Source organism: Narcine bancroftii, chromosome 1 (assembly GCF_036971445.1).
Source record: "Narcine bancroftii isolate sNarBan1 chromosome 1, sNarBan1.hap1, whole genome shotgun sequence".
Classification (NCBI taxonomy): Eukaryota; Metazoa; Chordata; class Chondrichthyes; order Torpediniformes; family Narcinidae; genus Narcine; species Narcine bancroftii.
The window spans coordinates 376,832,258-376,846,019 of record NC_091469.1 but is presented as its reverse complement, the minus strand read 5'-3'; the positions used below and the strand labels follow the sequence as shown (position 1 = coordinate 376,846,019).

General features: G+C 42.8%; 1 protein-coding gene across 1 annotated transcript in view; it reads left to right on the top strand.

Moving 5' to 3' along the window:
• The first annotated feature begins 2,397 nt into the window (after positions 1–2,397).
• Positions 2,398–13,762, top strand: part of gfod1 (glucose-fructose oxidoreductase domain containing 1) — a 74,466-nt gene continuing 63,101 nt past the window's right edge. Inside the window, exon 1 of the mRNA XM_069913394.1 lies at positions 2,398–2,875. Coding sequence (XP_069769495.1) covers positions 2,623–2,875 — 253 coding nt within the window. The 5' untranslated portion in view covers positions 2,398–2,622. The remainder of the gene's footprint in view (positions 2,876–13,762) is intronic.

Genomic DNA, 13,762 nt, shown 5'->3' with positions numbered 1-13,762 from the left:
TCGAAGCAGCACTAGCAAACCTGCCCGCAAAGATATTCGTCCCCCTCCAGTACAGATGAAAACTGTCCTGTCAGAGCAGGTCCCACCTTCCCTGGAATAGAGCCCAATGATCCAGAAACTTGAGGCCTCCCTCCTGCACCATGTCTTTTGCCACATGTAGTAAGAGCTCCCACTTTCATTTCAGTGGGACTGTCACTTAAGAGAACAAATCAACCCACAAGATATGGGAGAGTGATTGTGAGCTGGCAGGTTGAGGACAGCTTGCACTAAAATTCAATACTTTTGAAGAGAAGCAAGGCAGTGTCACTAGAACACAGGTGCAGAGAACACATGACCAGCACTTTGAAGACAGTGCAATGTTTACTCAGTGGGCATTTTAAGGAGACAGCATTTGGAGAAGTATTCTTTGAAGAGATACTGTGCTGAAGGGCCTCTTATGGTAATTGGACAATTTGTCTGATTTCTCTGTTATAGGAGAATGAGTATACCACTTTGCGGATCAAAAGGGAAGATTACTTTGAATGGCTGACCTAGGAAAGGATTCTGGAAGAGTGAGTACTGCATTTGGATTGTGACCATTGTGAAGGAACCATTTAAAGGAGACTGCATTCAGAGAAGCACCCTTTGAAGTGTGGTGATAGACAATTTGTCTGACTTCTCCATGTTATAGGGAATGAGTACGGTCCATTTTTAAGAAGACAGCACTTGGAGAAGCATCCTTTGAGGGGATACAGTGCTGAAGCAGCCTCGTGTGGTAATAGACAATGTCTGATTTCTCTGTATTATAGGGGAATGAGTATACCACTTTGTGACTAAAAGGGAAGGTCACTTTGAATGGCTGACTGATGAAAGGGTTTTGGAAGCAGAGTAAATTCTGCAATTCGGCTGACCCATGAAAGGGTTCCAGAGGCTTTGTGAGAATCACTTGCTTCATGTCCCCTATTCAAATAATAGGGGAGTTTGGATTGCCACTTGTCTAAAAAGGACATTGCTCTGGAAACAGCTCAACAAGGATTCCCTGAGTTTATAAACAGTCTGTCACCTTAATCTCTCCCACCTTCATGAATGTTGTCACCTCCATTTAAAGTCTATAATGACAACACTAAATTTCTGAGATTGAACTTTAAGCTCCCTTTCGAGAATTGTACCTGAGCTGTAGTGGCTTGGGGTATTCCACACACATATGTTTAACCACACACAGTTGGGGATTAAGTAGATAAGGTTATATAAATTAGATAATTAATTACTAATTAAAATATTATTTTAAATATATAACGCTGTTTGGGCTAATTTCTATTGCTGCTGTCTGGTACGCAAGAATGTGTTATCCTCATATTTATAACCTCACTAGCACATGGCACAGGTAGCAATCCTGAGATCACTACCCTGGAGGTCGTGTTCTTCAACTAAGTGCCTAACTCCCTAAACTCACCTTGCAGGATCTCCTCACCCTTCCTACCCACATCATTGGTCCCTACATGGACCACAACATCTGGTTGCTCACCCTCCCACCTGAGAATGCTGTGAACTCGATTGAGAGATCTTGGACTCAGACTCCACAGAACCTCTTATCTGTCTCCATAACAATGGAATATCCCGATCACTACAGCTCACCTCTTTTCCTCCCTTCCCTTCTTAGCCACAGCACCAGACTCCGTGACAGAGATCTGATCAACATGGCTTGTCCCTGGTAGGACGTCTGCCTCCAACAGTATCCAAACATGGTATACTTGTTCTTGAGGGGAAAGGCCACGGGAGTGTCAATCTACTGTCACCTAGCTACCCTCCCCCTGCCTCCCAGGTGTAATAGCATCCCTGTAACTCCTGTCTTTCACTCCTTCAGCCTCCTGAATGATCTGGACTTTATCCAACTCCTGTTCAAATTCCTTAACTTAGTTTGTTCGTATGCAATTCTCCCACATGATGTTGTTAGGGATACTGTTGGCTTCTCTGACCACCCACATTTTGCAAGAGGAACATTCTCCTGCCTTGGCTGCCATTCCCACTGTTTATGACCAGAGGAACAAAATATATTAAAAACCTGTCCTTACCTGCTGAATATTTTTTGTTCCTCAAATGGGGTGGTTCTTACTTTAACTCCTGCGTGACCATCTCAGCTCCTATTTGCCGAAGACCCTTGAGCCAAAGCCGTTCCTCTTTGACTCAGCCCACTCCAACGATAACTGCCCCACTACACAGTTCCTCTCTGTATCTGTAAGTTAGTCCCTTTATCTGTCAGTGACTATACCTGTGGGTCAGTCGGTAAACCCCCCACGGGCCGGCGCTGCCCCCCTCTCCGCTCCCGGGAGCCCCACCAGCCGCCCTCATCCAGTGATTGGGCGCCGCCTGCGACCTGCGGGCGGGATAAAACGCGAGCAACCTGACGCATCCGCTGGAGAAGAGCGGACGGGCGGGAACTGAGCCGGAGCTCTGTGCTCTCACGGCCGGGTTCCGGGGCCGTGGGATTCAGGGGGCGGCAGGTGGGAGCCGGGAGCCCTGTCAGTGTAACGGCCGGGGAGACGAGGCGATGAGAGCGGCGGCGCCAGCTCGCCGTCCCGGGAGGGTGAGCTAGCCTGGAGGGAGGAGGAGGAGGAGGAGGAGGTGGGGGAGAGAGGGGTCACCATGCTGCCCGGCGTCGGTGTGTTCGGCACCAGCCTCACCACCCGTGTCATCGTCCCTCTGCTCAAGAGCCAGGGCTTCCCGGTGCAAGCGCTGTGGGGCCGGACGCCGGAGAAAGCCGAGGAACTGGCTAAGGAGATGGACGTTCCCTTCTACACCAGCAGGATCGACGATGTGCTGTTGCATCACGACGTCGACTTGGTTTGCATCAACCTGCCGCCTCCCCTGACTCGCCAGATCGCCGTGAAGACCTTGGGTAGGTGGCGAGCGGGTCCCGCTGGCGACCCTGGCACAGACCTCCTTCCTTGAACTGCTCCTTCCTTGAGCCGGGTGGGAGGGGGAGGGGGGGGGGGGGGGGAATGAATCAACTCCAGTATTGTTCTGTTTAGCATTAGGTGTAAATATGCGGAAACCCCATTGCAATATAGATGCGTCCAGCCGTGCCTTTGGCGATGTGTCCCCCCCCACCCCCAGTTCCCATATGACCTTGCACTGCCGTGACATTTTAAACACCAAGGTAATAGATAACCAGAATGACAAATAATCGATTTGTATTTGAAGAAGAAGAATGACTCCCAGTGATCACAAGTGCCACGACTCAGATGAGCGTTTGCTCGCCGGCAGTGTCAATAGAGGATGTGTCACAGCTAGTGGCAGGATATGATAAATATTGCCATTGACGAGATAATTTATCGCGTACAAAGCCACAAAAGACTATGCTGTTGGGAGGGTTCACTCTCCAAGCTCTGCTGCCGGCTGTGACCTATTATTTCTGCTGCAGATTCCTAAATACATTTGTGTTTTGCTTTCCCTCCGAACCGTGAAGACGAAGTGTCACCATACTTCCCCGAAGTGCACATGGTCTAGGAACGGATGTCTCACTTCCTCTACCTTTTCAGTACTTCATATGACCCCAGCAAGATAGAACCGGCCTGATTGTTCTCTACTTTCAAGTTTCACCAGAATGAGTGTTTTCTTTTTGTTGGGCAGTGACAAGAGCTGAGGTGATCTATAACTATAAGGTGTTTAATTTTGGACTGTTAGGACTCTGGCATAGATGGATCATGGTTTTCCAAATAAATTTCAGTTTATGGTCTCAACTCAGGAAAATACAGACAAGGTTGGACCAAAACTTATAATGCCCAGGTGTGTTGACAGGTATTTCCAGTGTTAAATTTTGCTCAGCATTCTTATCTTTGAACAACTTAGACTGTCCAAACTTTCAGAACACTGATGTGCAGAGTTAGACTGGAACAAATCCCTACCTGGAGCCACCTTGAACAAACCAGACGAGCAGGCCAGTCATCTATTGGAGTATTACTTCATCTCTGACTGCTTGTTTCCAGTATAACTAAGCTTCTGGTTTGTGAAGCAGAGTTGCCCCATTGTGGAGATAGAGTGAGAATATGAATGTTAATTGAATCTGTCACATCATCAGTAACGGTTTACCTCCAGTGGATCAATTATTCAGGCATTCTGATCTAAGCTTCATAGCATTTTAAAATAATAACCATTAAGTCATGAGCCTGTAGGTTACGTCAGCTGCAGAATGTGGTTTGGCTCTCAAGGTAGAGAAATATCAGGTATCTTGGTCAACAAGTTCAGGCTTATTGTCACATCTACCAAGATACAGTGATAGAGGAGGTTTGCAAGCAGACCAATTGGCCATCTCGTCTAAGTAAGACACATTCCAAAAGTGCAGAGTTATGCAGAGAGATCAGTTGGTACAGAGTAATGGTAACATAATTTTACTAATTTGCGGTTCATTCAGAAGTGTGACAATGGTGAGCAAGAAACTGTCCATGAACTTGGTGGTGTGCGATCATGAATCCCAGCGGAAAACATTGGAGTTCATACTCTGCACTTCCATAGACTTGCTGCACTTTTATTGGGGCACTGTACCATATTTTGTAACTGCCAATAATCTACCTGCCAATTCTTGCAGAGTTTTGTGATATTTGGCAATACTCTTGTGGAATTTAAACACTTGCCTATAAGAGGTTGAAAAGGTTGATAGTTTGTTTCAAGGTAACTGAAAGGTTTTTAATGCCTTCTTAAGGCAGAGTTAAGGTGCTTAAATATATAGGGGCCTCCTTATTCCCTACAAAACAACCACCCCTATCAAGTAACATTTTTTTCAACATGTCTGCTGATTCTGTTCTATCCTAACTAACTATTTTTAAATTGCTAGGTCCTTTTCATTCAATGCTTCTACCCAGTTTATATGTTACAGTGGGCCCTTTTATTTATAGGGTGCATTTGGTGAAAGTGGCATATTTGAGAAGGGTTCCATGCAAAGGTTTCTGTGTTAGGGTTTGGATTGCATACACAACTTAATGCATCATCCAAGTGTACAATAGTTCAATGTCATCAAGGTTTTGCAATTATAGGATGAAACACGAAAGACTGCAGATGCAATTGTAGAGTAAATAGGTTAACAGTGGTCCCTGCTGTTAGTACTGTTGCCTAGAAAATCAATGATGTGGTGCTGTTTGTTTCAGCACCATTTCATATCAGAACAGATTGACCTGGGAATTCCCAGGTTGAGCCTGGACACCTTGTATTATGTTAGTATCAGAAAGCCTAATCATTCTCCTTGCAATGCTTCCTATGGGCATTTGTTTATTTCCCTCATTTCTTTTTCTGACTTTGAGCATTATTAGTAAAGCAGAAATTTATTTTCCACTGTGAATTGCCTTTGGAGGTGGTGGTGAGCTGCTGCTTTGAACCACCTCCTGGTGAAGGAGTGGGAGTTCCAAGTCTTCAATCCAATGCTGACCAAGTACCAGTGCTTTGTTTCCTAGTCAGGTGGTTGAATGTGAGGTTTTGGGAGGTACTGCTGGAGAGAAAAAACTGTAGCCAGTCTGTGGCTGTGGTGGAGGGAATTAAGTTTAGGGTAGTGGATGGGCTGCCAGTCTTACGGGCTGGTTTGTTTTGGAAGGTGTAAAGCTTCTGGAGAGTTGTTGGAGCTGCCCTCATCCAATAAAGTGGAGAGAAATCTGTCACACTCCTGACTTGTGCCTTGAAGATGATGGACATGCTTTGGAATTCAGGAGGTTAATCATTTGCTGTGGAATATGCATCCTCCACCTTGTTCCAGTAGCCACAATATTTGCATGGATCTTCCAAATGAATTTCTGGAATATGGTAACCTTTATGATCTTGATGGTAGGGAACTTGCTTTGGTTAGACTCTTGATGTTAGAGCTGGTCATTGTCTGGGACTACTGAGGTGCAAATGTAACTGACCAAACTGACCCCTATGCCTGAATGTTATCACAGTTTTGCTACATGCGGACTTAGACTGGTTAATTTGCTGTAAAGTTGGTAATTGAATTGAATTAGATTCGTAGAACAATACATTATAGATTCAATTTATTGTCGTATAATAAAAAGTGTCATATTACATGAAATTGCATTGCAGACAGATTCAGCATTATCGGGAACTCCTCTTACAGTCTGCGAAAGAGAAGTAAAAGAGAGTCACTGAGTGTCTGTGGATTTCCCTCCAGTGTTCCCATAGCCTTCACAGCCACACAGAGTCCAGTCCAAACCACTGGCAACCTGAGGTCCAGATCCGAGCCTCCGTCACGATTGGGAATCCTTCAGTGCCATCAGCACCCTCTCGCTTCTCTGTTCTGATACCTGGTATCCCTTCAGCCAGTCTCAATCAGTCCACAGCCTGGTGCGAGTCCCCTGACTACAACCTGAAATCTGCGGGTTCCATGCCTCAAGTCACCAACTGCCCACTGTCTGTGTGTCCTTCAGCCACAGAACCCCTCACTGGTTCATCTCTGTCCAGTGGGTCATCTCCTTTGCTGCTTCTTCTCAGATGGGGGGGGGGGGTTCTCCCCATTTTCTGGTGCTCTTCACCAGCCCTCTGCTTCCCTGGGAATGGTTTGGCCACCCCTTAAACTGTGCCCACACTTGCGGGGTGGCCAGACATTTTTGGTTGTGGGCCACCTACAGAAAAATATAAGGAGTCGAGGGCCAAACACAATTAAGCCCAGCAGTTTTCAACCAGTTACACTGCAAGACAAAATGTATTTTTAGACCAGAAAACCCATGCCATAGAAAATTCATTTTCTATCACAATAACTATGTGATATTACTGAACAGTTTAACTGTTGACATTACAGTAATTTATTGCTGTGCTCACATATTACAGAAGGCATTTCTGTATCTGCTGCTCTTAAATTTAATTTCAATGAATATAACAAAACTCTTCAAACTTTCATTCAAAAAGCATTGCAAAATGAAAAGCTGGGTGCAAAATAAGAACAGTACAAAAGATCAAAAAAGAGATAGGACAGTCTTCACTATTCCTCTACAACTCTCAGTGAGTACAGTTCATGGGCCAAGTGCCAACCTTAATGATTATGATGCAATGTATAAATTTATAGATAGGCTATTAAAGTTAACACATTCCTTGCAAATCAACAAGCAAACTTCCCCTTTGATTTCAGTGGAAAATATCAATTTTCTTACCATGTCTGAAATTTTTGGCACTACCATGCTATTTTCCATCTTTTCAGTAATGTTGTGTTTAATCAACCAAGATAAACATTAAAAAAAACTCAGGTAAACATTTTCATCAACTAATAACATTTCAACGGTCAGTCTAGTAGTTGTTCAAAATGGCACCGACATCTTGTGCTGAAACAAAGAACTGCAACGTACATGCAGTGCAATTTATTGTTAGAGATGATGTTCTAAAGAGCCACATTTCATTTTATTTTTAAAATTCACCTTGGGCCACTTAAAAATGGGCAAGGTTGCAGTTGGCCTGGGGCAATGGTCACCCCTGCATTATGGAATCAAGCCCTTCAGACTAACAGGTCTATACTGAACAAGGTGCCTCTGTAAGCTTATCCTGTTTGTATGTGTTTGGCCCATATGTCTCTGAGTCTTTCCTGACGATGATTTCTCCAGATGTTTTTTAAATGCTATAATTGTACTGTTCTCCTCCACTTCCTCTGCCAGCTTACTCCATATATGCATTGCCCTCTGTGTTGGAAAAACAAGCCCCTCAAAACCCCTCTGTCTTTTCCCTCTTATCTTAAACCTATACCATCTAGCTTTAGGCTCCCCTATTCTGAGAAAAAGATGCTCTACTCTACCCAGTCTCTCCTCATAACTCAAACCCTCCAATTCAGGCAATATCCTTGTGATTTTTTTTTTTCTATACACTGGCAACCAGACTGTGGACAGTACTCCAAGTTTAATATCACCAGCTTTGTACAACTGTAATACAAAGCCTCAACTCAATGAAGGCAATTGTGCCATATGCCTTATTTACCACTTTGTCTACTTGTGTTGCCTCAAACCATCAGGAAGCTCTCCACTTCTGTCCTTGTTCTGGAAGGAAGGTCATTGATGCAGTAGTGAAAGATGGTTCAGTCTTGAATGGTTTGGGGATCATTCGCAGCAATGTCCCAGAAATGAGATGATTGACCTCTATTAATCATACAAGGTTCATCTCCAGTGACTAAAATATTTTTTCATTGGCTCTCATCGATTTACAGTTTTACATGGTGACCCTCTCGTGTCCTGGTATCAAGGGCAGGCACACTGGCCTCAGCTCTGGAGTTCTATCCTCATGCCGATTGTTTGAATTGAGACTGTGGTGAGGTATGGAGCATAGATACCCTGTTGAAACCAATGTAACTTGGATGTGGTCAGGAGTGGCCATTAATCCACATTGTCCTGGGAATAATCACTATTGGGGCAACCACATAAGACCAGGACATAGGAGCAGAAATAGACTAATCAGCCCATTGAGTCTGCATCCCCATTCAATCATAAGCTGATGTTTTTTCCCATTCAACTCCACTCCCTGGCCTTCTCACCATAACTTTGCTGATCCAGTTAATCAAGAACCTATCAATCTCTGCCTTAAATACACCCAATAACTCAGCCTCCACAATAGCCTGTGGCAAAAAATTCCACGAATTCACCACCCTCTGACTAAAGAAATTTCCCCACATCTCTGTTCTAAGTGGATGCTCTTCAATCCTGAATTTGTGCCCTCTTGCCCGAGAAGGGGTGCCAACCTTTATAATTTAGACATACAGGCCAGTAACAGGCTTTTTCGGCCCAAAAGTAAGAACTGGGGGTGTAGGTTAATTGGGTGCCATGGACTCATGGGCTGAAATGGCCTGTTACCATGCTGTTTGTCTAAATTAAAAGGTTGGCCACCCCTCCTAGGCTAGACTCTCCTACCATGGGAAACCAACTTTCTACATCTGTTCTGCCCATGTCTTTCAACATCTGAAATATTTCAGTGAGATTCTCCTAAATTCCAATGAGTACAGGTCAAATGTTCCTAATATGATAACCCTTTCATTCCCAGAATAATCCTTATGAACCTCCTCTGAACATTCTTTAATGTCAGCACATATTTTTCTTAAACAAGGAGCCCAAAATAGCTCCCAACACTCCAAGTGACGTCTCACCAGTGCTTTGAAAAGCCTCAAAATCATATCCCTGGTTTTGTATTTTATTCTTCTTGAAATGAATGCCAACGTTGGATTTGCCTTCCTTACCATTAACACCACCTGTATTTACTTTGAGGGTATCTTGTAAGAGGTCTCCCAGGTCCCTTTGCATCTGGTACAACACATTAGTGTTAGGGTCATGCACCAAGTGAGCTATGTTCCTATGGGCACCACCATTCACACAATCCTACACCCCCAGCACATTTTGAACAATGGGAGGAAAACCCACGCAGACACAGGAAGAACATACAAACTCCTTACAGACAACGCAGGATTTGAATCCGGTACCAATTGCTGGCAATGTAAAGGCGCTGTGCTAACTGCTACACCAACTAGGCCATCCATTGCCAGTCATGGAGTGAATTGTAAAGCGGTGGAGCTCTCAGTGACTGGAGTTTCAACTTTGGATTTGTTTTCTGGACTTTTATTTCTTGATTCCTTTTTTTTTGTTTCTGGTTTTGGTTTGCTGGAACAAACTCCATCATTACTTTTAAACTAAGATACTGATGGCAGCACACAAAGATCTTCACTTTTCTATGCTTTAAAAAAAACCCACAAAATGCTGGAGAAGCTCAGCAGGTCAAACAGTGTCCTTCATGTCGCAAAGGGGAAGATACAGAACCGACGAAACGTTAGTCATGTATCTTTAAACGCTGCGACATGAAGGACGCTGTTTGACCTGCTGAGCTTCTCCAGCATTTTGTGTTTTTTTTTTACTTCAGTCATGGTGTCTTCAGAATTTTGTATTTAACTTCCATTTTTTTATGTGACTAATATCTCTTGGATGCAGGCAATGATTTGGCCACTGCTTCCAGTATCAGTTGTGTTGGTGTACAAGTTGCAGTGATTTTAAGTAGTAGGTGGTCCTGATGAGGTTATAAAGAGTACATGTGTTCATTTGGAAAGTTTCTTGCTGAGTTGGTGATGATTTACTCTAAAGATGATAACATTTAGAGCACTGATCTGAGCCCCTCACATATAAATGTGACTGCAACACAGAAAGATAGCTTGCATATTGAGCAGGAGATGAAGTGAATTCTATTCCATGGGGAATAGAATGGCAAAGTAGGGTAGCCTTGCTACAAGACATTGGTGAGGCTTTGCCTTGACATCTGCATCCTGATTTATGGACCAATAAATGTGCCTTGGAAACATTTCAAATCTGACAAAAAAATACACCTAACACTTCCTAAGGAGGCAGAGGAGGGCAAGTCTACTGGCCTCATCCTGATAACCTTCCACAGGAGTACAATTGAGAATGTCCTTTCTGGGTGCATCATTGTGTGGTCTGGTAGCTACAAAGCATTGAACCAGAAGTCTTTATAGAGGATCATTAAAACAGCCGAAAGATCTCTGGAGACTCCTTTTTCTCTGTTGATGATATTTACTGGGAACGTTGCCTAAATAGGGCTCAAGGAATTATAAAAGACCCTTTCTATCCAGTGCACAGTGTCTTCAACCCATTACCATCAAGAAAAAGATACAGAAGCATCAAAATTGGGACTGCCAGGCTGAGGAATAACTTACTCTTGTAGACTACGAGATTGATGAACAGTCTCCTGTAACCATGAAAATCATCCCAAATATTTATATATATTTATTTTGATTACTTGTGTAATCATTATGTACTGTTTTTTTTGTGTGTGCACCATGATCTGGAAAGTCACAATTTTGTTCAGTTGTACAATCGGGTAACAATAAACTTGAACTTGAAATTCCACTGAATTGATTCTGGGATCAGGATTGTCCCATAGGGAAGATAGATGAAGTTGAACCTATTCATTGTGTAGTTCATAAGAGACTATTTCAGTGAAGCATAAGCTGTGAACACTGTCAAGATCTTTTTTCAGACGAAGGAATCTAAAACTGGGGTCAGAGTCTGAGAAGAAAGGATTGTTTTCAGACTGCCTTGGGGAGAGGATTTCTGTGTGTTTTGGATAATCTATTCTAAAGGGCAATCATAATCAATGTCCTCCCCTTCAACCCCTGCTGTCATAATTCTGATGTGCCCCTCTGCTATTGCACTTTGCCATTCCTTGGGGTGTCTTCCTAGCAATAATCTCATGTTATGTGAATTTCTGCCATTGTTGCCAGCTTCTGTTGGAGTCCAGTTTGAAAGGGGCAGATGAAGGAGCTCAGCAGACACCTTTTGAAAATGCAGTAGATGAAATGGGGAGGCTAATGCAGGTGCTTCTCTGGAAAGCTGAGAATGGAAGGGCGGCTGCAGAGTCATTTACCATACTTAAAAGGCAGAGGGAATTTTTTGGATTATAGAGGATTTAAGAGAATTGAGTTGAGGCCTGGATCAGATCAACCAAGATTATATTGTTCAAGAGAATATGGACTACTCCACCTCTTACTACTTGTGTCCTTACAAAGATCCATCACCAACTCTTAAATACCATATAGGTATACCTTGTGCATTGTCAAAAAAATTTGCAGTTATATCTCATGCTAGTATTTCCTTGCAGTGTCTGGTGTCTGGTTCTAGCCACTCCATTTTGGGAAGGATAAATGAGTAAAGATTTGCGAGTGTGGTTCTGTGGATGAGAGATAAGGTTAGGGTGTATGAGCAGGAACTAAAAACAAATGTTGTAAACTTTCCACAGGTCATCCAGCATCAGTGGAAAGAGAAAGAGAATTAATGTTTCAGGTCTGGGATCATTGGACAAAATTGGATTGATCGTATCTCGGAATGGATGCAAGTTGGAATTTTTCCCGCCACCGTGGAGTACTGAAGTCTTGAAGCAAACTTTTTAATCAAATTTTTTTTCCATCTTAGTATTTTGTTGTATTTGACAAACTATAACAGGGATACAGGGCACATAAGAGCCAGAATGTGTGAACTTACCTTATTAGTCGGCATTCTGTAGTCCATAGGCTGGGCGGGTCCATCTTGATTCCTTTGTGCATACGCGAATGTTCGGTTGGCGCATGCATGGTGGGTTCGTGTACTGGAGTTTGGTTGGTGCATGCATGAGAGTTAAGGGTGCAAATTCAATATTGTCAGGGCATTTAATTTCAAACAGTATAAACTCAGTTGCCCCCTCCACTGGAAAAGATGAAAATTTAAAAAAAAATCAATCAAAAGTATTAAAAAAAAACTATTCTAATAAAACAACAACTAACAAAAAACAGCTGAGTAGCTTATCCTGAGGGTTACATATATTTTGTACTTGGTTCCTACTGTAAATCAAAAATAACAAAGGTGAAACTATATCTCATCTGGAAGAGTAAATACATCTAATTATATTAGGAACATTCAAATCATATGAAAATAAGACTTAAAAGGTCACCATATATCTTCAAATTTCACCGATAAATCAAATACATGATATTTAATTTTTTCTAATCTTAAACAATACATGATGTGAGAAAACCATTGAAATACTGTTGGAGGTCTAGAATCTTTCCATTTGAATAAGATGGCTGTTCTCGCCAACAATGGAGAGAAGGCCACACCCATTGAACAGGTACAGAAAAAACTCCAATGTCTGGGTTAATAACCCCAAAAAGGGCAGTTATTTGATTGAATTGTAGTTCCACCTGGAGTATAGATAAAAAGATATTAAAAAAATTATTTCCAATAGTTTTCTAAGGATGGACAAGACCAAAACACATGTGTCAATGTAGAAATTGAACTGGTTCCTTATCCAGTGCTATCTGTAAGGAGTGCTCTGCTTTCCTCCCACCCTCCAAAATGTGCCAGGGGGTTGATGGGTTAATTGGGTATAATTGAGCAGCAGAGGCTTCGATGGTTGGCTTATACTGTGTTGTAAATTTAAACACAGTTTATTTAAAAATGTGACTTTGAAGTGAATTGGGCCCAGAGGTGGAAGCATTATAGTGGGACCCTGCTCCATTTATATAAGCCACTATACTGGATTTAGGGACTAACAAGATGCTTCACATTTTAAAAGATATTTTCTCAGCCAGACAAATAAGGGGTGATACATATTTGTTTGCACGGAGGTAGGCCTCCATTAGAAATCAATGTTCTCCCCTTCAACCCCTGCCATCATAATTCTGATGTGCCCCTCTGCTATTGCACTTTGCCATTCCTCGGGGTGTCTTCCTAGCAATGATCTCGTGTTATGTGAATTTCTGCCATTGTTGCCAGCTTCTGTTGGAGTCCAGTTTGAAAGGGGCAGATGAAGGAGCTCAGCAGAGACCTTTTGAAAATGCAGTGGATGAAATGGGGAGGCTAATGCAGGTGCTTCTCTGGAAAGCTGAGAATGGAACTGTCATTGCAGTTGAATGACAGCAGAGATTGCAGTTGAATGAAGCAAGAAAAAGTTAAAGTTTGTCAGACTTGAGTCAAATCAAGCCATTGATCATTGGGTCCTCTTCTTTTGATGAATAACTTTCTTCATTTATTCTTCTCCATCCTGTCCAGCTTTTGGAGTTGGTTGTTCAACTTGTTCCAAAGCTTGCTCTCCTTTTAGTCCCAGCAGAACTCCCTGACAGATTGTGTAACCAGAGTGCTGGGTTTTTTTACTTGACCAAGTCAGTGCATCTGTGTGCTTCTCCTGATGTTGAACAAGGGTGGCTTTTCAGACTTGTAATTTGATCTTTCACACGTACAGTACATTGTTCCAAGTTCAATCTAATGTTTCAAAGGACTGCATTCCAAGGGTCTTTTGATGC